The 24,246-nt window shown below is 32.8% G+C and overlaps 3 protein-coding genes across 3 annotated transcripts; 2 read left to right on the top strand and 1 right to left on the bottom strand.

Moving 5' to 3' along the window:
- Positions 1 to 6,445: 6,445 nt before the first annotated feature.
- On the top strand, positions 6,446 to 12,473 carry LOC127132479 (inactive glucose-6-phosphate 1-dehydrogenase 4, chloroplastic). Its single transcript, XM_051061427.1, has 12 exons — positions 6,446 to 6,701; positions 6,782 to 6,974; positions 7,832 to 8,016; positions 8,440 to 8,534; positions 8,884 to 8,998; positions 9,142 to 9,347; positions 9,525 to 9,633; positions 9,726 to 9,763; positions 9,868 to 9,988; positions 11,346 to 11,548; positions 11,733 to 11,933; positions 12,063 to 12,473. Exons 1-12 carry the CDS (start codon positions 6,603 to 6,605, stop codon positions 12,298 to 12,300), a joined length of 1,803 nt encoding a protein of 600 aa, XP_050917384.1. The 5' UTR covers positions 6,446 to 6,602; the 3' UTR covers positions 12,301 to 12,473.
- Positions 12,474 to 14,037: 1,564 nt separating this feature from the next.
- On the top strand, positions 14,038 to 14,644 carry LOC127128913 (uncharacterized). The gene has a single exon (XM_051058271.1). The coding sequence runs from the start codon at positions 14,157 to 14,159 to the stop codon at positions 14,559 to 14,561; it is 405 nt and encodes a 134-aa protein (XP_050914228.1). The 5' UTR covers positions 14,038 to 14,156; the 3' UTR covers positions 14,562 to 14,644.
- A 1,424-nt stretch (positions 14,645 to 16,068) lies between these two features.
- On the bottom strand, positions 16,069 to 22,446 carry LOC127132478 (GDSL esterase/lipase At1g09390). The gene is made up of 5 exons (XM_051061426.1): positions 21,885 to 22,446; positions 21,019 to 21,207; positions 17,145 to 17,308; positions 16,676 to 16,940; positions 16,069 to 16,502 (listed from the first exon to the last, which is right to left on the bottom strand). Exons 1-5 carry the CDS (start codon positions 22,150 to 22,152, stop codon positions 16,270 to 16,272), a joined length of 1,119 nt encoding a protein of 372 aa, XP_050917383.1. The 5' UTR covers positions 22,153 to 22,446; the 3' UTR covers positions 16,069 to 16,269.
- Positions 22,447 to 24,246: the final 1,800 nt, after the last annotated feature.

Raw genomic sequence — 24,246 nt, 5'->3', positions numbered from 1 at the left:
GTTGGTATATCAAGCCTTGAGACATTTTTCCACATCACTTTGAATATTCAAGAAGAACATTTTATTCTTTGACATATGCACCTTAGCAATCATGTTATGGCTATAATCTCTTAAGAAAATACCATATTCTTTCAAGTGTATGTCATAGCCTTTCTCTAATAATTATGCCAAGCTCTAAATATTATTCTTCATGTTACGCACAAGGTAGACATTGGATATGAATTAATGACTCTCATTCTTCAATCTTATGAGAATTTTACCTTTGCCTTTGACTAGTATATTTGAGTCATCTCTAAATGAGACATTTATTTTGTCACTTCGTTGATCTCTATGAACATGTTTCGCTCGCTGCACATGTGGTTGCTTACGCTGATGACGAGAAATCGCTTGTTTCTTTTCTCTTCAACTTGGTTTTGACATGCGAGCAACAAAGTTTCTTCTTCTTCGCCTTTTTCTTATATAAAGTTAGCTTTCTCCATAACATTATTCAATAATCTACACTCAAATACGTAGTGACCGATCTTGTTGCAGTTGAAGCACTTGATTTGTGATTTGTCGCACCTCGACCATGAATTTCCTCTTCCACAACCTCTTATTGCTTGTGGATTCCAACTTCTTTCTTTGTTGTTAAAGTTATTGGAGTATTTTTTGTAACCGGCTCTTTCTTCTCCTTCATGTCCTCGTCCATGTCCACGATATTGGCCACGACCTTGTCTTCTTTGGCAGTTATCGCACCTTTAGTCATGCTCGTGAGTGTCTTTGAATAAGAAAGGCCAATAGAAACCTGGTTGCAGAACCTTTGTCGTCGTTCTTTCACCATTTTAATGACCGTCGTAGGGAGAATTATGACAATGATATATGATGCTTCTTGCTTCTTCGCTTGTCACACACCTTCTCAACAGATTATCTGCCCCAACTTTGAACAAGTATGGATCGTCCTATACTACTGATTAGCATCCCTGAGAAATTTCTTCTTCTGTTGCCAATTCAAATCTTTTGGAAGTAAACCAGTTGCCTTATAATTTGCTAAGTCAGCAAACCACTGTCTTTCTTGTACCATAAGAAACTTTTCACTGGAAACTCTTCTAAGACTTTCTCATTCTTGTTCGGTGATCTCCAGATTCACCAACCTATACAAATTATCTGCCGCCAAGTTTTCATTTCCTTTCTTATCTCATGTCTCTAAATTAAATTCTTGTACCAGAAGCATCCATTTGATAAGTCTAGGCTTGAAGTCATGTTTGGTGATCAAATATTTGATCGCTACATGGTCAGTATAACACACAATCTTCAAACTAATGAGGTTAGAGTGAAACTTTTCCAATGCATATACTATAGAAAGAAATTATTTTTTTGTAGTTGAATAATTAAAATTTATGCATCATTCAAGACCTTGTTTGCATAGTGCATGGCATGAAAAACTTTGCTCTTCCTTTGTCCTAGAACTACACCAACCGCATAATCACTCGCGTAACATAAAAGTTCAACATTGAGTTTCCAATTGGGCATTGTGATTATGGGTGCAGTCACTAGTTTTTATTTTAAGCCTTCAAAAGCAAGTAAACAATCATTATCAAAGTGAAAAGGCGTATATGTATTGAGCAGGTTGCTCAATGACTTTGCGATTTTGGAGAAATCTTTGATGAATCTCCTGTAGAACCCTACATGGCCAAGAAAATCCCAGATTCCTTTGACATTTAATGGTGGTGGGAGTTTCTCAATTACATCGATTTTTGCTTTGTAAACTTCAATGCATTTTGCAGAAATTTTGATGGTTGTGGTATTCAACATCAAAAGTAAGTATTTTTTATTCATATCCATAGGGACTAATACGATATTAAATTCCATTCAACAATTGATATGGTTTAAATGAGAAGTTGTCAAGTTGTTTATTTGCATAAAGTACGTAATGTAAAACGGTAAATGATAAATGAAGTTTCAAATATGAGAAAGGTTATTGGAATTGGGATTCATTCACCGATCATGCATGTATTCTTCCAGTTAGTCATACAAAGATTAATCGTTTGATTAATATTATCACATATCACTCGCCAATAGTGTTTATGTTTAAACTCCTGGTGAGAGTTCAACCGTGTTGTTTAATTAACGACCTCTCAACCTATTAAATAATACGGTAACATTAAGATTTAATATGCTTATGAATGTTAAACCTAAATCTATGTCTAGAGTTTATCATCTAACAGATGATTATCCTAGATAGGGATTCGAAGAGTATTTCTCAAAAAACGGTTCGAATTTAGAAGTAAAACAAGTAAACAAGGATAACATCAATATCACTAAACGATAAATTCATATATAAAGCCATGATCATAATAAATGCATATGGTACCGGTGGATTACATCAAATCCCAACAATAAAGAGATTTAGCTACCTATGGTAGCTTTGATTACAAATGAGAAGAATGAAGATGGATAAGTGTCGTACCCAAAAATCTACCCTCCCATTTTCATCTTTCACTCAACCCTTAACTTGAGATTCATCTGCATACACTCATTCCTATGCATCACGTATTCATATTAATACCTTCTCACAAATATCATAGACTCAAAGCTTGTGATTAATTCAAATTAGGGTTTTGTTTGAGGATGGGAGAACTGTTTATCATACAGAATATAAACCCTAATTGCATGTTCTCTTGGATCTTGATTCATGGAGTTTACATCATGGCACTCATTTATGCATTCAAACCCTAATTCTTGACCTTGGGTACCCTTGGATCATGGAGCTTGTGTTGGGGTATTGGAAACCATAGTTTTGGTTCATGTCATTGGTGGACCATTTGTTTTGGAAGCCTTACTCCTTGGTTTGAGGTCTTGGATTGTTTGATTTGCATATTGATCTTGCCAACTAAAATCCTAATTCATGGATTGGGACATTTGATCATTATGGTTTGCATCGTGCCATTCTTGCTTAGAATCAATTATTTTTCCTTTTGTTCAAGGATTTGTTTCACTCATGTCTTATGTTGGATAAATAAATCCAGCGTCACCCTTAGGGATTTGAATGGGCTTAACATCCCAACCCATGGCGCTTAGAGGGAGCTTACAAACTTCGCTTTAGGTGCAGCCCCTGAAAAAGCTCATACTATAAGGAAATAAAGTTGCACCCTCACTAACAACAATTGCTTTTAGCTCAGTGGTAAGCGCTTGATCCTACAAGTGGTATCAGAGCTTGGTCATGGGTTCGAATCCCCCCGGCTGACACTGGGGGGGAGATTGTTGGATAAATAAATCCAGCGTCACCCTTAGGGATTCGAATGGGCTTAACATCCCAACCCATGGCCCTTAGAGGGAGCTTACAAACTTCGCTTTAGGTGCAGCCCCTGAAAAAGCTCATACTATAAGGAAATAAAGTTGCACCCTCACTAACAACAATTGCTTTTAGCTCAGTGGTAAGCGCTTGATCCTACATCTTATCCATGTTCTCATCCAAAACGATAGTCTTATGATTCATTTAGAATTCATTGGTACATTACTAGTCCAAGGCTTCATGTTTTATAGTATTGCATAATGCTTTGATTCAAGTTTCATGGCTCTCCTTAAAGTCCATTAATTTAAGATGTTTTTATTGCCCATTGATCTCAAAAATCATACTGCATTCATGGGTTCACAAGTACATACAATAACATGGTTTCAAAGTGATTTCCATTAAGGACTTTAGAGGGAAAATGGCCATTGGAATGTAAGGTATGTTTCATGAATCATAATACCTTTTCTCATATATAAAACCTTCATTTTATTCATACAAAGATCATTTTTACAATGTCCATACAAAAATGCGTATAAAATTACAAAAAAAAACTGATTTTTGCCTACAGTTGACTTTAGTCAACTGTTGACTTTTTGGTCAATCAGTTGACCAAAGACAACCCACCTAATTCATCCCTAATCCAAGTTGCCATGGTTGATTATTCATGCTTGCATCTCTATTTGTAATTTCAGGAGCAAAGTTTTCTTCATTTGTAAGAAACCTTGTTTCTTCACATTTCATCCATGACACATGCATTTCCAAGCCTTGTTTTGTCACCAAATTGCAAATGCCTTAAAACCATGATCACTTTGCATCAATTCAACCCTGCATTCACAATGAATCAATGTTACTCAAGGCATATGAAAACATTTCCTAACAAACACCATCAATGCATAAACTTTGCTATTTGGTTTCTAACATGTTGATCAATGCACTAACAGTAGTTTGAATTAATTCTCATAATTAATAGAAAGTAACATAGGGCATCATGGTTTAGAAATCCCTTAATACCAGTCCATTAATTATGAGCATTCAATACATAATTCCATACACAAACTATGTTTCATAACAACATAATTAATTCATACTCCAAGTTGCTCAAGACAGTTCAACCTGCAGTTTGTTTTTTGTTTTTTAATAGAGCAGAGAATAAAACCTCACAACAATTATAAAAATTTAGTGAGGATTAGGTTCTAACTACACATAAGCTTTCGATTAAAATCTGCAAACTAAGTAACCTTAACTAACTAATTATTCACTCAATTAATCTTAATCCTAACTGAAGTGATATCGATGTTACTCTCCTTCTACAAATCGTTTTTACACGTTTGTAGATGTTACATTCTTTGAGGATGTACCATACTTTCCTAACTTAAGTGTCCCTGAAACTAATTTAGATCAAGTTTTGCCCATTCCTTTTTTTGAGTCGGTTGAGTCTACTCCTTTATCGTCTAGTCCACTTGTTGTGATAGAAGTGTCTCCACCTTTGTTGAAGTGATATGAAATTACCTATAAGAGAAGGTTGAGACCACATGATTCAACTCCTATTCCAAGCGCCTTCACCCCTGCTCCGGCCTTGTCTCCCGACTTTCCCATTGCCATCCGTAAAGGTAATCGTTCAACCCGTAACCCTAATCCTATTTATAATTGTCTTATCACCAATTATCTCCTATCTATTGTGCGTTTGTTACTATACTTGCATCTGTTTCTATTTATTTTTAAATAAATATCACATATTACCTCGGTTTCTGAATATAACCGAGGAGAAAAATAATCCAGGACATGTTTCGAATCCCATCAAATACAATTTATGTTTTTATTTCTTCAAAAATATTTTTTTAATTTGTAAATTAATGATCTATTCCTTCGGTTTTTGTAATAACTGAGATATTAGATAATGAAATTTTACTATAAAAACACTCGTTAATAAGATTTTACCATAAACCTAACTTATATGTAGCCGCTACAAACTTATATTTTACCCTCAAGTAAAACATGAGAATTGAGTCTCTTATATAGCAATGTCTTATTGGTTTTTATTTAAGTCGTCCAAAATAATAGCTGAATAAGTTGAATTTGATATACTCAATAATCTCTCTAATAAAAGATATGATTTGTTATATTTCAAATTCAAATTTAAATCTCCATTTAAATCTGATTTGATATTTAACGGTTGTCGTACAAATCACAAAAACATTGCCAAACAATCTGCAATAAATTTAATTGAATCTCAATTATAAATTTTGCACCAAGAAACATCCACCGTGTCCTGCTTACCAGGGCAAAATATTGCACTGCACACATGCTCGAACATCATGTTCCACGTGATGCACCAATACATCCAAATTAACTCTTCCCCATGAATTATAGATCTTCTTTGTATAATGAATTTTGAATAGAATAATTTTGAACCAAAACTGCAATACCATCTACTTGTTGTCAGAGACCAAATATTGCAACACACATGTTGAAACATTGTTTTCCACATTTGTTCTTTCTGCACCAGAAACAACTTGAACAAACTCTATGTTATTTTACATTATTCAGCCAATCCCAAAAAGACCAACACATAATTTGAACAAACAAATCTACTCTCTCTCGCGCTGCTCGCTCTCTCTCTCGTTCTCTCGCTCTCGCTCGCTCTCTCTCTCTCGCTCGCTCTCTCTCTCTCGCGCTCTCTCTCTCTCTCTCTTCTCTCTCTCTCTTCTCTCTCTCTCTCTCTCTCTCTCTCCTCTCTCTCTCTCTCTCTCTCTCTCGCTCTCTCTCTCTCGCTCTCTCTCTCTCTCTCTCTCTCTCTCTCTCTCTCTCTCTCTCTCTCTCTCTCTCTCTCTCTCTCTCTCTCTCTCTCTCTCTCTCTCTCTATATATATATATATATATATATATATATTATATATATATATATATTATATATATATATATATATATATAATTATATATATATATATATATATATATATATATATTATATATATATATATATATATATATATATATATAAAATATTCCTTCATTTTTTCTCACTTTACATCCATTTGATAAAAATTCGACCATTGTTCAATTAATTTCTCTTTCATACACTTAAAAGTAAAATAGACTAACGGAGCTTTCAATTTTTTATAAAAGTAAAACACATGACAAAAATTGAAAGTCATAAAAAAAAACTACTGTATTTCAAGAGAGACTATTTCCACTGCATCGAGAACTACTAACCCGAACTTACAACCGTCAACCATCTTCCTTGACACGTTGACAATCTCTGAAACCAAAAACTCATCTTACACTATCACAGTTCACTTCACAGAGCAATCACAACAAACTCATACCAATCAATGTCACTCTCTTTCTCTTCAACCTCCCTATCATTCTCCGAATCTTCATTCTCACTCCCAAAACCAACGCATCAATGCTCAAATTTCCACACAATCACGGTATTTATTGATTTCTATTTTTTCTTTCCTTTTCTCAAATATGAATCAGAACTTGAAATTTCTCTTGTTAATTATCACAGTATGCATCAAACAGTTTTCGTTCAGTAACAAGCGTTGGAGGTTCTACTTTCTGCAGAAGATTTCGTGGTTTCAAACTTTGGATACTTGATACACTCAATTTTCAACCGTTGAAGCAACCTAACTGTAGAAATCACTTCAATAATGATATGGAAACTGAAGGATCGGTTTCCGATTCGTCTCATCTACCTGATGGTGCTGTGTTCACTTTTAATTCATTAATTACTTAAATCTTCTTTTCTCTTAATGTTTTAAATTTCAAAGTGTTTCTTATTTTGAAATTTCGTTCTGATTATAGTTTTTATGTTTAAGAGATTGAGTCCATGAGTGGATAAAGAGATTAATTAAGCACCTTTAGCATAAGCATTTTCTTGCTAGTAACTTGGATTGCTTTCATATAACATGTAAGTTGTTTTCAACAACTATTTTGGAGAGCTTATGGACATAGGGCCTGTTTGGATAAACAACTTATTTGCAGCTTATAACACAAGTGCTTATCAAAAGAAGCGCTTATGAATAAGTTTGTATAAGTTAATTTTATAACAAAAACTAAAATAATTTAAATTATTTTTATATAGCTTATAAGCTGTTTTTATAAGCTATATTAGAGAACTTATAGAAATAAGCTAAAAAAAGTTGATGAAAAATGTCGTAAGCTGTTTTAGTAAAGTCTTCCAAATAGTGTCACAAAACTTATGACAGTAGATAAACTTAAATAAGTCAATCCAAACAGATCCATAAGCTTAAAACAACTCATGAATATGTTTGTTTCCACTCTCAACTACTTGTATTAGGAGATAAGCTCGAGAAAGGCAATCCAAACGGACCGTAGTTTCTATGGACGGGATGCACAATTTTTTTACACATGCATACAATCAAATATAACTGCTGGCACTTTGTTATATTTGTTTTTGTTCTTAAAATTCTTCATGAAATCTATACGGGTGAGATATGCATGTCTAAAGAAAATGCTATTAGATGGGAGAAAACGAGTTGTCTTGTTCTCTTGTTAAAATTTAACTTAGCTCACTTTTGATCCTAATTTTTCACAGATAGTAAGGTCGCTTCTTCCACGGAGTCTCCATCTTTGCTGCAAACAATTCCCTTAACCGCTCCCATGGATGTCGGTAAAGAACCTTCACTTTGTATTGCTGTCATAGGAGCCACTGGTGAGCTTGCAAGGGGGAAGATTTTTCCAGCTTTATTTGCCCTCTACTATAGTGGCTTTCTTCCTGAGGTACAATACACCAGATTTTCTTTATTTTTATTTCTTGTATGTTTGGTTTGGCGTTGATGTCAACTTAATCGTGTTTCAAAGCAATTTTAACATGGAAATGAAGAAGCTATTAATTGTAGCTTTTGGCCAGACGCACATATGTTAATATTACAAATCCAACGTGAAAACTACACTCGCTTCCTCCACTTAAGAGTTCTCTTGCGTGCATGCATGCATATCAAAAACTCACTTCATTTGTTGAGACTTAATACGCATATTCAAAATTCACTTTAGACTGAAGTGAGTCACATTAGGTTCTGGCGTATGTTATTCCATTTTTTTTTGTTTCGTTATTGGAACATAATAGTAATACATAATGATGTTCCTAGTGAATGTTTACCCTGTTTGATTTTAATATATTGACTTTGCATTGCATATCTGCAGAATGTAGCCATTTTTGGGTATTCAAGGAAGAATATAACTGACGAAGACCTACGATCCATTATAGCTTCAACATTAACATGCAGAGTTGATCATCAGTACGATTTTCTTTTCAGTTCCCAAATTGCTACCTTATACTGTTTTCATTCATAGAAAAAATTTGTAGTACTCTGCACTGAATCTTACTGCTGGTAAAATCTAAACCAAATTTACTCTTACATTTACACATTTATAACACTTATACATTTTTAAGTGTCTAAATACCCAATTCCAAATTTGTAATTAGTTTGTTTCATTTCATTTGAAACAAAAAGTTATACAGCATTCTTGCTTGAGAAAGAATTAATGAAATCCATCTTCATCATTTTCCCCCTTGTACTCGGACAATATTGTAGGATATTTCTGGCTTTTACATTAATCTGAAAATATAAAACCTTCCAATTTCAGACAGGATTGTGGGGACAAATTAGAAGCTTTCCTTGACAGAACACACTACATCAATGGAGGTTATGACAACAAACATGGGATGTCCTTACTAAAAGCCAGGATGGAGCAGATTGAGGTAACTTTGAACAAATATCACTAATTCACTAGTATGCATAAAAGTAGTGCTTTTCTTCTCAAATGAGTTCCTGTAGTGTAAACTCTTTATAAGCTGCGGGCCCTTTGATATTTGATTCTACTACAGCTTATTATCTACCTCAGGGAAGATCCAAAGCCAACAGGATTTTCTACCTTTCTGTGCCACAAGAAGCACTTTTGGATGTTTCTTCATGTCTTGCAAGCAATGCTCAGACCCAAAAGGGATGGAATCGCATAATTATTGAGAAGCCATTTGGGTTTGATGCCCTCTCTTCACAAAGGCTGACACAATATCTTCTCTCAAAGTTTGAGGAAAAGCAACTATATAGGTATTTATACCTTACTCTCCCATATTCAACCTTATGCTCATGCACGAAGACACAAATTGGCACGTACCTGGTCGATTTGGTTCGGTATTTAGGAGAAAAATATTCTGTTTGGATGAATCATTTGGGCACACAGAAATATTGTTCATAAACTGATGGTTCTTATCAATCTGTTGTCAGGATTGATCATCTTCTAGGAAGGAATCTTATTGAAAATCTCACAGTTCTAAGGTTTGCCAATTTAGTTTTTGAGCCTCTATGGAGTCGAACTTACATAGACAATGTGCAGGTTAGCCTCCCTAGTTTAATCTGATTGGCACCCCTTAATTTTTAAACTTCAATGAAAATCCAAATGTCTACTCTGAAATTTAATGTTTGTAGGTCATTTTATCAGAGGACTTGTCTGTGCATCCAGGAAGGTGATCATAGTGGTTGGATTGTCATTTGAGTAAATATAATGCAATGTGTCATTATGTATTTGCTTGTAATATGATTTCAGCTTGGTTCTTTGTTACTCATGCAGGTATTTCGGTGGCTATGGGATTATCCGTGATATTGTTCACAGCCATATCCTCCAAACAATTGCATTGCTTGCTATGGAACCACCAGTTAGCCTTGATGGAGAAGATATTCGAAATGAAAAGGTACACATACAGATTTTAAACTCTATAACATACATAGTGATGATATGGCTTAAACAGCATACCGAGTTTAATAAGTAATAACGTTTATACAAAGCATCATTGCCATGAAAATTGATTTTATGTATCGAAGCCGTTTGGATAAATGGGAATGGATTAACGGGGTTCTATTGGAATGAAAGTAAACAATTGGAAGTAATACTTGTTTTTTTGTATAAAGTAAAATCAACGACAAAACAAAAAAACAGTAGACAAAATACTAAACAACGAGATAGGTTTGGTTTCGTTTATTTATCCTTTGAAAAGTCAAATTTAATCCTTCAAGCTCTTAACTTTTAAAGGGTAGTTGAATTTCTAGTTTTAAGTCAATAACAGATTTCACTAGTATATTAATCTTTTTTTTATTAAGTTAGGATGATCTAATTCCTTTGATTAATCTTAATTGACAAAGGCTTGAACGAGTAAGATTGGATTTAGGAAAGACCAGGCATAGCAATCATGTATTCCTGGATCTATGCTAGTCATGGTAATTATGCCATCATGCCATGCATTATCATATAATTTACCAATTGTAAATATATCAACCAATTATTTCATGAATAATGGCTTCACAAAAAAACATTTAGCAGTGATCATTTGATTAGCGAAGAAGCTTGAATTTACTTCAAATATGAGTTGTGTTTATTCAGAACTTAGATCCATCTTGACTCTAGCTAGATAATTTTAGCTAAAACATGATTAAAGAAAAAAGAAGGAAAATAAGCTAATTCCATGATTAGATTGTATAGAAAATGTAGTTAGGATTCCTCCTTTCCAATTAAACTACATAGTACTTCCTTTGTAGTCTGCTCATGTTCTGATCCATACTGTCTTTTTAATCTTTCTCTTCATCCTTCCGTCCTTTTAACTGTCAGACAAAAATAACTGTCACAGTTTAGGTTGTGAAATTCCAGCACTCAAGTGTTGATGGCCCTGTGGTGGACGTTGAAGCATGCAGGCATTGCACGCATGTGTCAGTACTCAGGTGCTGACTAACCAACCAACTTCGCATCTAGGGGCTGGTTATCCCCTGAGTTATTTTCCTTTTTTCCAGTGTGCAATAGGTGCTGGCACTCAAGTGCTAAAACCATAGTGAAATTTTTAGTGAATTATGAGTTCTAGTAATTCATCTCCTTCATGTATTAACTACTACATTAAGGTAAGAACAACAAATGCATAAATAAATACTATATATAATTGTTGTTAAGGACAACTTCTTATGATATTAGGGTGGTTTGTTAAAAATGACGGCTTAAAGATGCATGATTTCCATTTTATATCACCAAGTAGGGCTTATAATTATTAATTAGCTTCTTTCCAGGTCAAGGTTTTAAGATCAATTCGCAAATTGGAGCCTAAGGATGTCATTCTTGGCCAATATAAAGCAAGTAGCAAAGACAAAGTTGATAAGTGCTTAGATGGTCCTACACCTACTTATTTCGCTGCTGCATTATACATTGACAATGCACGATGGGATGGTGTACCATTTTTGGTTAAAACAGGCCTGGGACTCATCAAACACCAGTAAAAAAACATTATTGTTTGTTGTCAATTTTATTTATATAATATTTATGTTCTAGATAAAATATTTAGATTTCATGGTACGACTATCCCTGTTCCGGTAATTTCTTCTTACTTCTGTGAGTTTAGGTCTTCTAGTCAGGGAGTGTACCAAGAGTGTAATTGATACAAATTTGTATTAATGCAGAATGGAGATACGAATTCAGTTTCGACCTGTTCCAGGAAATGTTTACCATGACTGCATCGGGCACAATACTGACCGTGCCACAAATGAACTCATTCTTCGTGATGTTCCTGATGAAGCTATTCTGGTGAGAGTTAACAACAAGGTTCCCGGGTTAGGCTTACAACTGGACTCTTCAGAATTGAATTTGCTTTACAAGGACAAGTAAGCACTACCATAAATTGAATTATATTTCTTTCTATCGTAGTTCGACCAAATGCTTCTAGCCGGCATATTTGGATTTGTCTAAGAGTATCATTTATTTACGTGCTGCTTGTTTATTAATGTACTAAGGTACAACGTCGAGGTGCCGGATTCATATGAGCATCTTCTGCTTGATGTCATTGATGGGGATAACCATCTGTTTATGAGAAGCGATGAACTGGCAGCTGCGTGGAACATTTTAACTCCAATTATGAATGAGATCGACAAGAATAATATATCAGTGGAGCTTTATGAGTTGGGCGGCCGCGGTCCAGTCGGGGCATACTACCTCTGGGCAAAACAAGGAGTCCGTTGGGTAGAAGACTAGCATTTCTCTCTATTTCTTCCTTAAACTTGTTACTGTCTTTTATTTATTTTACCTGTCCCAATAAGGACTATACCACCAAGGCTGCAAGTATTTTTTAATGCACTTGTAACATATAACTGGCCTCATATACATTCAGCAACCATTTGATCTTGAAAACTAAAGTTTTTGACTTATGGGAGGATATATGAAGAAAATTGACGATCAGAAGCAAAGAAATGAAGTCTAAACAAAGAAATGAAGTCTAAACAAATTTTCTGAATTTGGGTTGAGCCTAACTAATCCTTACAAAACTATTTTATAAGATGAAGATTGATCCAATTTATAAACACAACACCGACCATATCCCTAAATAATACCGATCACATCTCTAAATAATGTGGGAAGTCACCCCTTTAAAACTAACACAATGAAAGTATTAGGGGCTGCAATGAGGTAAATCAAACTGTCGCCATTAAGGCAACTAGGGATGGACTGCAATTGAAGCGGATTTAGATTTTGAGGAGTTTCAAAATATGGGATGTTAGAGGATCATCTTTTCAAACGTTTTGCTAAAAATCATACTCGTTGCTAAAAATCATACAACGTTGTCTTTCTAGAGATGTGTGATTGCAAGAACACTCGTGACATTATTTACAAAAATATCTGATTGTAAGTGGCTTAGTTGTAACTCAATGCAGTAGATGTAGTTCTATCTCTTATTCTACAATTTTGTGGAAAATATCATCATCACTGGTTCCATTCAATTGTATGATATAAGGGGCCACAGCTATCAGCATCATCACAGTCATGAGTTGTCGTTGCTTCTGTCCGTACCTATATCACGTGCTACCATGAATCTGACAATTCTATGAAGAATATATTGTGTCCATTCTTCCTCACCATGATTACCTTAATAACTGTAATTATTAGTATCATTCAAAGCCACCTTAAATTAACTAGTTAGTCAAGTCATCTAAAACCGACAAACCGACAAACCGACCAGTCATTGGTTTTGTTTTGTCGCACACACTTGAAGTTGAAGTTGGTGTCTACTAACGCTATAATGGATGAAAAACTATACCGATTTCAACTAATAATGATATTGTCTTGCACACTAATGATTGATTAGCGCTTAAATTTAATTGATACTGTCTCACGATGAGTGACTCATAGACTTATATTTAATACTGTCTACTAATTTAAAATAAAAAAATATCTTAAATTAATAATTTATTTTAACTTTCAATATATTTTTTTTAATTTTATCTTCTAATTAATATTATTTTTATTAATAAAAATATCATTTTTTTTAATATATATGTGAAATACAGTAGTAATTAAGTGCATTATAAAACAAAGGAAGTAGTAATTAGTTTTTGTGGGGTCCATATAAGGTATGGTGACCTACACCTATACCTAATGTATCCTCTTGAGTGGAACTATCTACCTGCAAGATGCTGCATATATTAGGCAATCTTATTAAAGTGGAAGAAAATATTGCGTAATGGGTATGACGAAAGATGCTTAATTAATCTTCCGAATTTACCGTTCTACCCTTTTTTTCATTACTATTTTTCATCCTCACCGAGACTTATTTATTTGTCAATCCAATAACTTCTGATCAAACGCGGTGTTGACCTATGTTGTTGCTAGTCAATAATGGAAATATATTTACATTTTTTTTTGTCATATGCAATTTTCTTTTTAATTGTTAATATAAATATAAATAAATCAAAAATGTAGTCATAGTGTGTTAGTAGTAAAAATAATATTAAATATAAACAAAGAGGGTCATTTATTCTATTTTTTTTCCAACACGGCAAATATAAATAAATCAAACATATAGTCATAGTGTGTTAATGCATTAATTGAAGAGCATGGAAGGAGAAAGAAGGAAGAGAAAAATATTGGAAGAGGAAGAAGAAGAAAATGAAGATGAAAAAATGGAGAAGTTCTTTGCTTTGATAAAGAGCACAAGAGATCTACTATCTAAACCAAATAAAAAAGTTGATGAAGAAAAAAAGGAAAAGGGTATTTGGAATCCAACGTTTCAAATAGAAGATTTCATTGGTTGTGAAGAGTTAAGAAAGAGTAGTAATGTTTCTGTTGATGCTAAAGCTGGTTCTTCATGGGAGAAAGAAAAAGAGGTTTTGATGATAGTAGAGAAAGAATGCGTAGAAGAAGCAGCTGCAACAACTTTTGCAGCAGATGCATCAGAAGACCAAAATGAAGAGAAAGAGAAAACAAGTGATAATGGTTTAGACTTGAATCTTTCTTTGTAATAGCACCATACTATATCATGGATTCATTTGTATTTAACATCACCATTTTAGATCCAATGTATGTGTGAAAATTATTACTTGAATTACCTTATATTCAATTACCTTAAAATTTCAAATTATAATAGGTGTTAGTTACTTGAATTACCTTAAACTCTAAAATTGAAGAAAAAACTTGGATGGTTGTTAAATAAAATTTAAAAGATAAGAGAAAATATAAAAAATCAAATACAAATTTAAAGTGTTTTTTTGATTGATTTAATAATAGAAAACTCAACTACTTTATATACTTTTAGACTTCTTTTTTTATAAAACTATTTTAGGTATTTTTATATTATTTTCATGGATAATTATAGTAATTCAAAATAACTTTCACATCAACCATAAAAAGTATAGTCGATTCAAAACTATCATTCTCTAAAAGAAGAGTGAAATCACTTAAAATTAAATAAGTTAAAAAATTATCACATTTCAAAAATCAAGTTGAAGCCTTAGATACCTTATGGTAACTTTTATGTTGGTAGGAAGTTCATTTTCAATTCTTTTTCTTTCTTATTGTGACATTGTCTTGTTAGTTGAGAAGATTCAAATCCTATTAATTAGTCATTTCTGATGTTGACAGCATAGATTTGCATTATTTTAATGAAATGTTGAAAACGTAAGAGAAATATTAGTATAAAATTAAACACCTATTTTAATCCTTATAAAACATTTTCATCGATCTACTATTGATTTTATAATAGCGTCTAAACTAACATTAACGTTCAAACGGACACTCTACTACTCGTTTATCCGTTTTTCCTAAAGAGCACATGCAATAAACTCTATGCGTAATTCTTACTTAATTTTGATTTTAGTTTAAATTATAAATTTAATAATAATTTAGTATTAAACTTTTTATTAAATTTATACGAGTCAAATGAAATGTTATTAATAATTATAAAATATAATAATTAATTTAATTAGAGTAAGTAAATAAGAGCAGATTTTTATCTATTTGATAACCACATCAAATTTAGGATGGAAAATGTTGCACAATTATTATCTTTTTATTTTATTAGTTTTTTAAATAAATAAATAAAAAAGAAGTTATCCGAGGGTATTTGAGGAAGAAATTAAGATCAACTCAAAATCCCCTGCCCCTTTTATATATATATATATATATATATATATATAGATATATATATATATATATATATCTATATATATATATAATATATATATATATATATATATATATATATATATATATATATTAATCCTCCACTTATTCATCATTTTTACATTTTTATGAACGCGTAAACAATGTAACCTATGTTATAGTCTAATATTCGGATTATATATCTTTATATATAATTATAGATTAATCCTCCACTTATTCATCATTTCTACATTTTTTACATCATTTCTACATTTTTTATGATCGTGTAAACAATGTAACCTATGTTATAGTCTAATATTCGGAAGGGAACAAGTGAAATGCCCCTTTTCGAAACATTGCAACCAATAATTATCAATTGAATTGATTTAACGATATATAATTATACTATTATTTGTTCATGGCTAAAAGTGAAAGGAGACATGGGATGCATGACAAAACAATGTTCTTGGAGAACTACACATATAGTAGTACTACAGCAGCAAATGAACTAAACGTATGTTCACTGTTTTGCACCCTTGTAATGTGCATACTATAATCAACCATCAGATTTCAGTGGCTGCAGAAGAAACCAAAAGGTAACCGTGGCGTGGAATACGCCGCCGACAGTATTTTCGAAGCTATCCATGAATTCGCAGCCTCGGTGTAATGGATTCCATCCCAACTCACATGCCGAGATCCTTCATCGCAAACCTGATAACCAGGTTGACCACATGTCACTCTTACGTCGAAATTATAAGGTGGTCCTCCATAGCCGCAGCATACCATCAATGGATTCAAGAAACCTATTTGATAATGTATCAACAAACTGCATCAGTCATGATAATAATAACATTCGACAATATTGAAAAGTATTTATACATGTCTGCATCAAGCGGAAACATGAACTAAAACAAACATGATATACTATTTTCCATGAGTCGAAACTTAATGAGAAGAAAGTGTTTGTTTGAATTACCATATTTGGTGCCATTTGCAATGAGATCATTCTTAATGGCATAAATATCAACATAGACTATGGCAGCATCCTTCAACTCAGTTCTTAGTTTTTGACTCGAATGATACAGCGCTTCGTTGAACAATCTTGCAGCAGAATTGAAATTAGAAATACATCCAAATGAATCGAGGTCTTTCTTGTCAGACAGTGCGATAAATTTAGGAAGACAGCCAAAGGGTCCGGTATTGTGAAGCCAAAATTTCCTGCCACCTTCATTATACAAACTCTGCATACAGATTGATGAACCAAACATCAAATTCCATAAAGAACAATTAAACCATGAAGAAACAATATCCATATTTTTGAACAAAGATGCATATGTTGATGATTTGAATTAAGTGAAGCAGTAACTAACGTAGGAGAATAGATATGAACATATAAAGGAGATGAGCAAGTTTGGTCAACAGTTTATGAAAAACACCAGACCAACCTTAACAGCATTCTCAATTTCAGCAATTACTGTTGGGATCTTCTTGATGACTTGCACATATGATAGATTTTTTTTGGTAAATGAATCAGCAAGGTCATTTTGCCCAATATCAATCAAATAAAGTGCATTGCGGAAGCCTTCTTCGTTGATCATACTTTTTGTACCTATAAGTTTGCAGTGCAATCAGTTTGTTCTTAGATTCAAATTCATAAATTAGATTTAAATAATTTCACACTTTTACTAGTATAGTTAGCTGTGTTGGAAATTCACCAAAATTTATGAAAAACTTCGGTGCATAATTGATAACTGAAACCGGAAGTGAAAAGATGAAAATTGGAGAAGAAGGAGAATTAGGGTTTTAACGAAAGAAAGAAGAAATTGTTTCTGCAGATTTTCTCTTTGTTCTCAAACTGAGATTTTCTATTTAACCGTGCAACTGCACTTCTGTGTATTATACCATTAATAATAGGAGTTACTCTCTATTTATAGGTTGAGTTTGCTTGCTCCCTAAGCAAAAACTCCAACTAACCCAATTCAGCTAAAATTACAAAATAAATCTAAGTCAAAATCTTTGTCAAGCAACATGTTTCGACATTAGTGTTTCGAAATTTTCGTGTCTTTGTCAAGCAACCTGCTTCGACACAAGAAATTACAATTCAACCCACCATCTAATTTATTGTGCCTAAGCTATCTACATTCATCATAAACCTTAATTTCTTGAATACTTCGACATGACTCCTTTCATCATGATGTCTGCAATGTAATTCTCAATTCGACAGTGTTCCAGGTTTAACTTATCATCTGCCACTTGCTCTCGAAGATAATCGAACCTCATTTCGATGTGCTTGCTTCGTCCATGCGCTATTGAATTTTTCGGAAGATTGATAGCAGACATGCTGTCGATCTTCATGGTAATCACTCTAGGATTCTTCCCTGTAATTTCTTCGACCAAATTCACCATCCACGTTGCTTGACATGCACAGAGAGAAGCAGTTATGTATTCTGCTTCACATAACGACAGTGTCACTACTTGTTCCTTTCTTGAACTCCAAGCAACTGGTGCACCACCTAGCATGAACACATAGTCAGCTGTGGATTTTCTATCCTTAACATCCCTAAATCAACTTGAACATGGTGCGAAGAATAAAGCCATCATGAACATGGTGAGAAGTATGTTGAAAGGCAAGCACCTACCCAAAGAATTATGGGGAGAAGCCGTGTCAACTGCAACATACATTACTGAACAGATGTCCGACGAAAAAGTTAGAAGGAATTACGCCAGAAGAATGTTGGTCTGGCGTCAAGCCTAGCTTGAGTCATCTGAAAGTATTTGGATATATAGCACATAGGCATGTGCCAAATCAGTTGAGAAAATAACTTGATGACAAATCGAGTCAGATGATCCTAATAGGATATCATTCGACTGGAGGTTACAAGTTGGTCGACCTAGTGAACAAGCAAGTAGTGATCAGCAGGGACGTGGTCATAGATGAGCTTAAGGAATGAGATTGGACTGAAAATGTAAAGATGAATTTAGTGAGAATCTTATGTGAAGAACCAGCAAGTGAAGTCGAAAGAGACGTTCGACGGGAAGAAGTCAGAGATCAAGCAATCATAAACAGACCTCAAAGAACAAGACACATGCCTGCAAGGTTGCAAGAATGTGTGATTACATCAGATGATGTGGTCGATGATGAAGGTGAGCTGGTACACTATGCTTTTTATGCAGATGTCAAACTACTCAATGCAGCTGAGGCATTGAAGGATTCGAAGTGGGTAAAAGCAATGAATGAGGAACTGAAATTCATCTAAGACAACGACGCCTGATCACTTGTCGAATTGCCTCAAGGCAAGAAGGCAATCGATGTGAAATGGGTATACAAGATGAAGTTGAATCCTAAAGGTGAAGTAACTCGACACAAGGCAAGACTTATGGCGAAAGGTTTTCTTCAGAAGGACGGAATCGACTTCGATGAAGTTTTTGCACCTGTTGCTAGGATCGAAACAATCAGGTCATGTTGTTGGTCTAGCAAACATGAACAACTGGCACACATGTCAGATGGATGTGAAATGTGCATTCCTGAATGACCCCTTAGATGAATAAGTGTATGTTGCACAACCAACTGGATTTGTGAAACAAGGGGAAGAAAGAAAGGTATACAGGCTGCGCAAAACCCTGTATGGACTTAAGCAAGCTCAAAGAGTTTGGAATAAGAAGATAGATTGTTTTCTAAGGGAAAAGGAATTTGTGAAGTACACAACTGAGCATGGAGTTTACGTAAGAAGAAGCAATAGTGAATTGCTTGTACTATGTCTCTATGTCGAAGACCTGTTAATAACAGGAAGTTGCAAGAAGGAGGTCGAAGATTTCAAACATGACCTAAGTGAGGAGTTTGAAATGTCAGACTTGGGAAATCTCTCATATTTCCTTGACATCGAATTCTACAAGAGTAGTAAAGGTTTGATGATGCACCAAAGAAGATATGCAGGTGAAATACTCAAAAGATTTGAGATGCAAGATTGCAACCCAACTTCGACTCCAGCTGAGCCTAGATTGCAACTGTCGAAAGACACAGATGAAGATGATGTCGATCCAACGCGGTGCAGAAGACTCATTGGATCACTTTGATACCTTTGTCACACAAGGCCTGATCTAACATACGGTGTAGGTATGGTGAGTAGATTCATGCAGAAGGCAAAGGTATCACACCTAGCAGCAACGAAGAGGATATTAAGGTATCTCAAAGGAACTCTTGACTATGGCATTTTGTTTCCTGCAGCTGATGAAGGAAAATAATGCAAACTAATGGGATACACCGACTCAAGTTGGTGTAGTGATGAGGATAGAAAATCCACAACTGGATATGTGTTTATGATAGATGGTGCACCAGTTACTTGGAGTTCAAGAAAGGAACCAGTAGTGACACTGTCATCGTGTGAAGCAGAGTATATAATTGTTTCTCTTTGTGCATGTCAAGCAACTTGGATGGTGAATTTGGTCGAAGAGATTACAGGGAAAAATCATGGAGCGATTACCATGAAGATCGACAACATGTTTGCTATCAATCTGACGAAGAATCTGATAGCGCATGGACAAAGCAAGCACATCGAAATGAGGTTCAATTATCTTCGAGAACAGGTAGCAAAAGCGAAATTGAACTTGAAACACTGCAAAATTAAGAATCAAATTGCAGACATCATGACGAAGGGAGTGCATGTCGAAGTGTTTAAGAAGTTAAATTCTATGATGAATGTAGATAGCTTAGACACACTGAATTAGGTGGTGTGTTGAATTGTAATTTCTTGTGTTGAAGCAAATTGTTCGACAGAAGGAAGGAAGTGTCGAATCACCTAGGTGTCAAAATGTCGAAGAGTATCTCGACACTAATGTTAGACTTAACTTTATTTGTTTGTTTAGCTGAGTTAGTTAAGTTAGTTTTGAGTCTTGCTTGAGAAGCAAGCAAACCCAAAATCTATAAATAAAGAATAACCCTTATTATTGTATACACTTGAATTTTGCAGTTGTAAAAGGAATAAAGAATTACAGTGTGTGAATAGAGAGAAACTCTGCAGAATCAATTCATCTTCTTCCCTCTCTCGATAAACCCTAACCTTTTTCTTTCCCCAATTTAATTTCCTTTTGTGCAACGATACTTGCAATTAAGTTTGGTTGATTCACTCAAGTAAAAAATGAAGAATAAGAGAGAATTCCATCGGTGGAATTGAATCTTGTTCATCAAAATTGACTCGGAACTACTCAAAATTTTTAGTCTAATTCCAACAATTTATAAGTCACATCACTACCTACCATTAAGAGGAAAAGGAATGTAGCAATCGGATATTTCAAATTAGGACAATAAGAAAATCTATCTACCTGAGGTAGCAAGTTGAAGGCTACGAGCTTTGAAATGCTGGAACTGCATGACCTGTATATTTAAAGCGAAAGGAACATATTTTGGGAGGGTAGAGGATCCCACCACGGCAAAGTTTGCTCCATTTGTGAATGTTGATCCGGACAAGGAGTCCAAGTATGGGGTCAAAAAATTTGTATTCAAACTCTGGCCTGCCAAAGGTTGGAAGAAAATTATTTAAGGTTAGTAGTAATATAATCCTAGATATAAAGTATGAAACTTGCACTCTAATTCCCCATCACAAATGTTCTACTAGCAGTAACTTTTAATTAAACCTTTGAAAAAATGTGTCTGAAATTTGTTAAATTTATTTACTAGCTGTAAGTAATAATCATCTATGTATAACATCACTTTTTTTTTTTTAGTATTCTAACCTATTCAAACTAGTTGTAACTGTAATGGGCTCTTATTCTGTAATCAAATTAGCATTATAATTTGGAGAAAAAAAAGAAGGTAATTTTTATTTGGACACTGTAATTTGGATATAAGAGAGCTGATGTGGCAATTAGAAATCAATAAATTATATAAAAAGACCTCTGTGAGAAATTAAAATAATTGAGAAAATAAAATACACTTCAAAAAAAAGCTGAACCCGCGGGATATGGGCGTATAATAATGAGTTCAAAAACACGGGGCCCACCTACTCGAGGTTACAAGTAAAAACAAAAAAAAAATATATATATATATATATTCTAGAAAAGGCTAATACGATGTCGTTTGAAATCCAAATGTGAAGATCCAAACGACAATGCTCCGATTTCTGATGTGAAAAAAGTGAATAATAAGATTGAAATTGAAATGCTAATAATTGAAAGAAGAAATAACTTACAGAGAAAATCGATGACTAATCGTCCATCGGCCAAACGACCGGTGGATCTGTGAAAGAAAGTGCGACCATTGGGAAGATTGACAGGGAAACCGAGTCCAGAAACGAGTCCACCCGTGTCCGAGTTGGAATCGCCGAACACGAATAGAATCGCAGGTTTATTGCATCCACCACTCACTGTAACAGCAGCTACTGAAGATGAAGAAGAAGAAGAAGAGAAGATACATATCCATAATAGCACTGAGATTGAGAATGGCAAAACCCAACTCATACTGTAATCTACTGTCGGTTCACACTTGCTACTTCTACGCTTTTGTATACTGTGTTATTCTTTTTTTATTATTTTCTCTCTGTCTTCAAATAACACCGCTTTTCTCATAATTCACGTTCTCACACTTTTATTTTCCTTCAAAATAAATATTAGTACCAATTTTTTAAATCCAATTTCTTTTTAAATTATTCTAACTTCCTCTCTTTAAAATTAAAAGAATCTTTACCTGACTTCGTTTTCGTTGGCATACATACTTGGGAGGTTTTATGTGCAACATATATTTGCATATTTTTAAGGGATTGTTACAAGTTTAAATTTTTTTCACTTTTATATTAGGGAAACAACTTCATTCAATTCAACGTGTATACGAGAGCAATACAGGGACATATAACATGTTGTGTTGGAGTGTTTCTCACCCATAATATTTTAAGAATAGAGTTTATATATAATAATAATAATAATAATAATAATAATAATAATAATAATAATAATAATAATAATAATAATAATAAAATAATAATAATAATAATATTATAATAATAATAATAATAATAATAATAATAATAATAATAATAATAATAATAATAATAATAAAGAGCAGAAGTATTGTTTATGAAACTAAAATTAGGAATTCAAATATTTCAAATTCTAAGACTTAAAACTTGAATGCCCAAAACAACACACAAAAGATTCTTTTTATAGCAAAAGGATGCCAACTTCATCTCTAACTTTTAAAATTTAATTTAATTTTTTTAATTTTTAATTTCTTTTTGTAAATAGTTTATGGACACAATTTTTTCAACTGTTTTTTTAAAAATAAATTCACAACATTCTTAAATTCAAATTTGTGTATATTATTTTTGTGAAATATTTTTTTTTGGTGATATCTTTAATTTATCCTGTGATTTTTTTTTTAAAAAACTTTAGCAAGAGGCTATACAAAGCACGAATGGAGTGCTACATACGCAGTATGTATCGATTCAAAGGTCATATGTAGGGCTATATAAAAGATCGAATTTTTGTTTTAAGAATCCTTTAGTATGTATCGACTTATAGTTGAGATGTATTGACTCATTCACTTATTTTTCATGAAAAATCATAATTTTGACTTGTAATAGCCTATCTAATCTAATTTTAAGTATCCTATTATGATTAGGGATGTGCAAAAAAATCGGTTATTCATAACCAAACTGATATTCAAATTTTTTCACTTTTAAAATACCAAACCAAATGCTAAAATAAAAATTTGGATATCTATTTTGTTATTCAAATATAAACGGTTACCCATTATAAAAATTTGGTTTTGTTATTCGGTATCCAAAATTTACCATGCCTTAAATTTTTATATTTGTCTGTTTTCATGTTTTATCACATTATAAATTAATTTTATATTTTAAATTTTATAAAAAAAATAGTTTAAAAATAAAATTCAATTTTTTTTTCACGAAAAATATTATATTCAAAAAAAAAATTTCAAAAAAATTATATTTGATATATTTTTTCAAATAAAATTATTATTTTCTTCTAAATAAAAAAAATATTTTTTATCAAAAATATTTTGTATTTTTTTCAGTAAAAGAATTTAGATTTTTTTAAAAATTTTCTTTTTTGATAATTTTTTTATTTTTCAAAAAGGTTATTTTTTCAAATTTCCAGAATAAAAAAACTTTTATTTTCAGATTTTTTTTATTTTCGATTTCCAGTTTTTTTTAAATAATTTTTTTTCAATTATTTTTAATTTTTGGAATAATTTATTTTTTTAGATTTTTTTTATTTTCAATTTTTTTCATTTTCAGAATATAATTTATTATTTTCAACTTTTTTTTGATATATTTTTTTTTCTTTTTTCTGAATATTTGTTTTTTTTTTAAATGTTTTTTTGTATGTTTTTTAAATTTTAAAAGAAAAAATATTTTAAAACCTCATAAATTTTGTTTACGTTTTTAAATTTAAAAATTAATATTAATTTAAAGAAAATAAAATTTAAATTAAATTAAATAATTTTGATTAAAATCAAAATCCATTTAAAATCGGTTTTAAACCGGTTCAGAATTTTAAATTGGTTTTTGTGAGAAGTGGTTTGGTTTATAAACC

Source organism: Lathyrus oleraceus, chromosome 3 (genome assembly GCF_024323335.1).
Source record: "Lathyrus oleraceus cultivar Zhongwan6 chromosome 3, CAAS_Psat_ZW6_1.0, whole genome shotgun sequence".
Lineage (NCBI taxonomy): Eukaryota > Viridiplantae > Streptophyta > Magnoliopsida > Fabales > Fabaceae > Lathyrus > Lathyrus oleraceus.
Note: the sequence above shows the minus strand (reverse complement) of the source record. Positions and strands in the feature narration are given on the sequence as shown.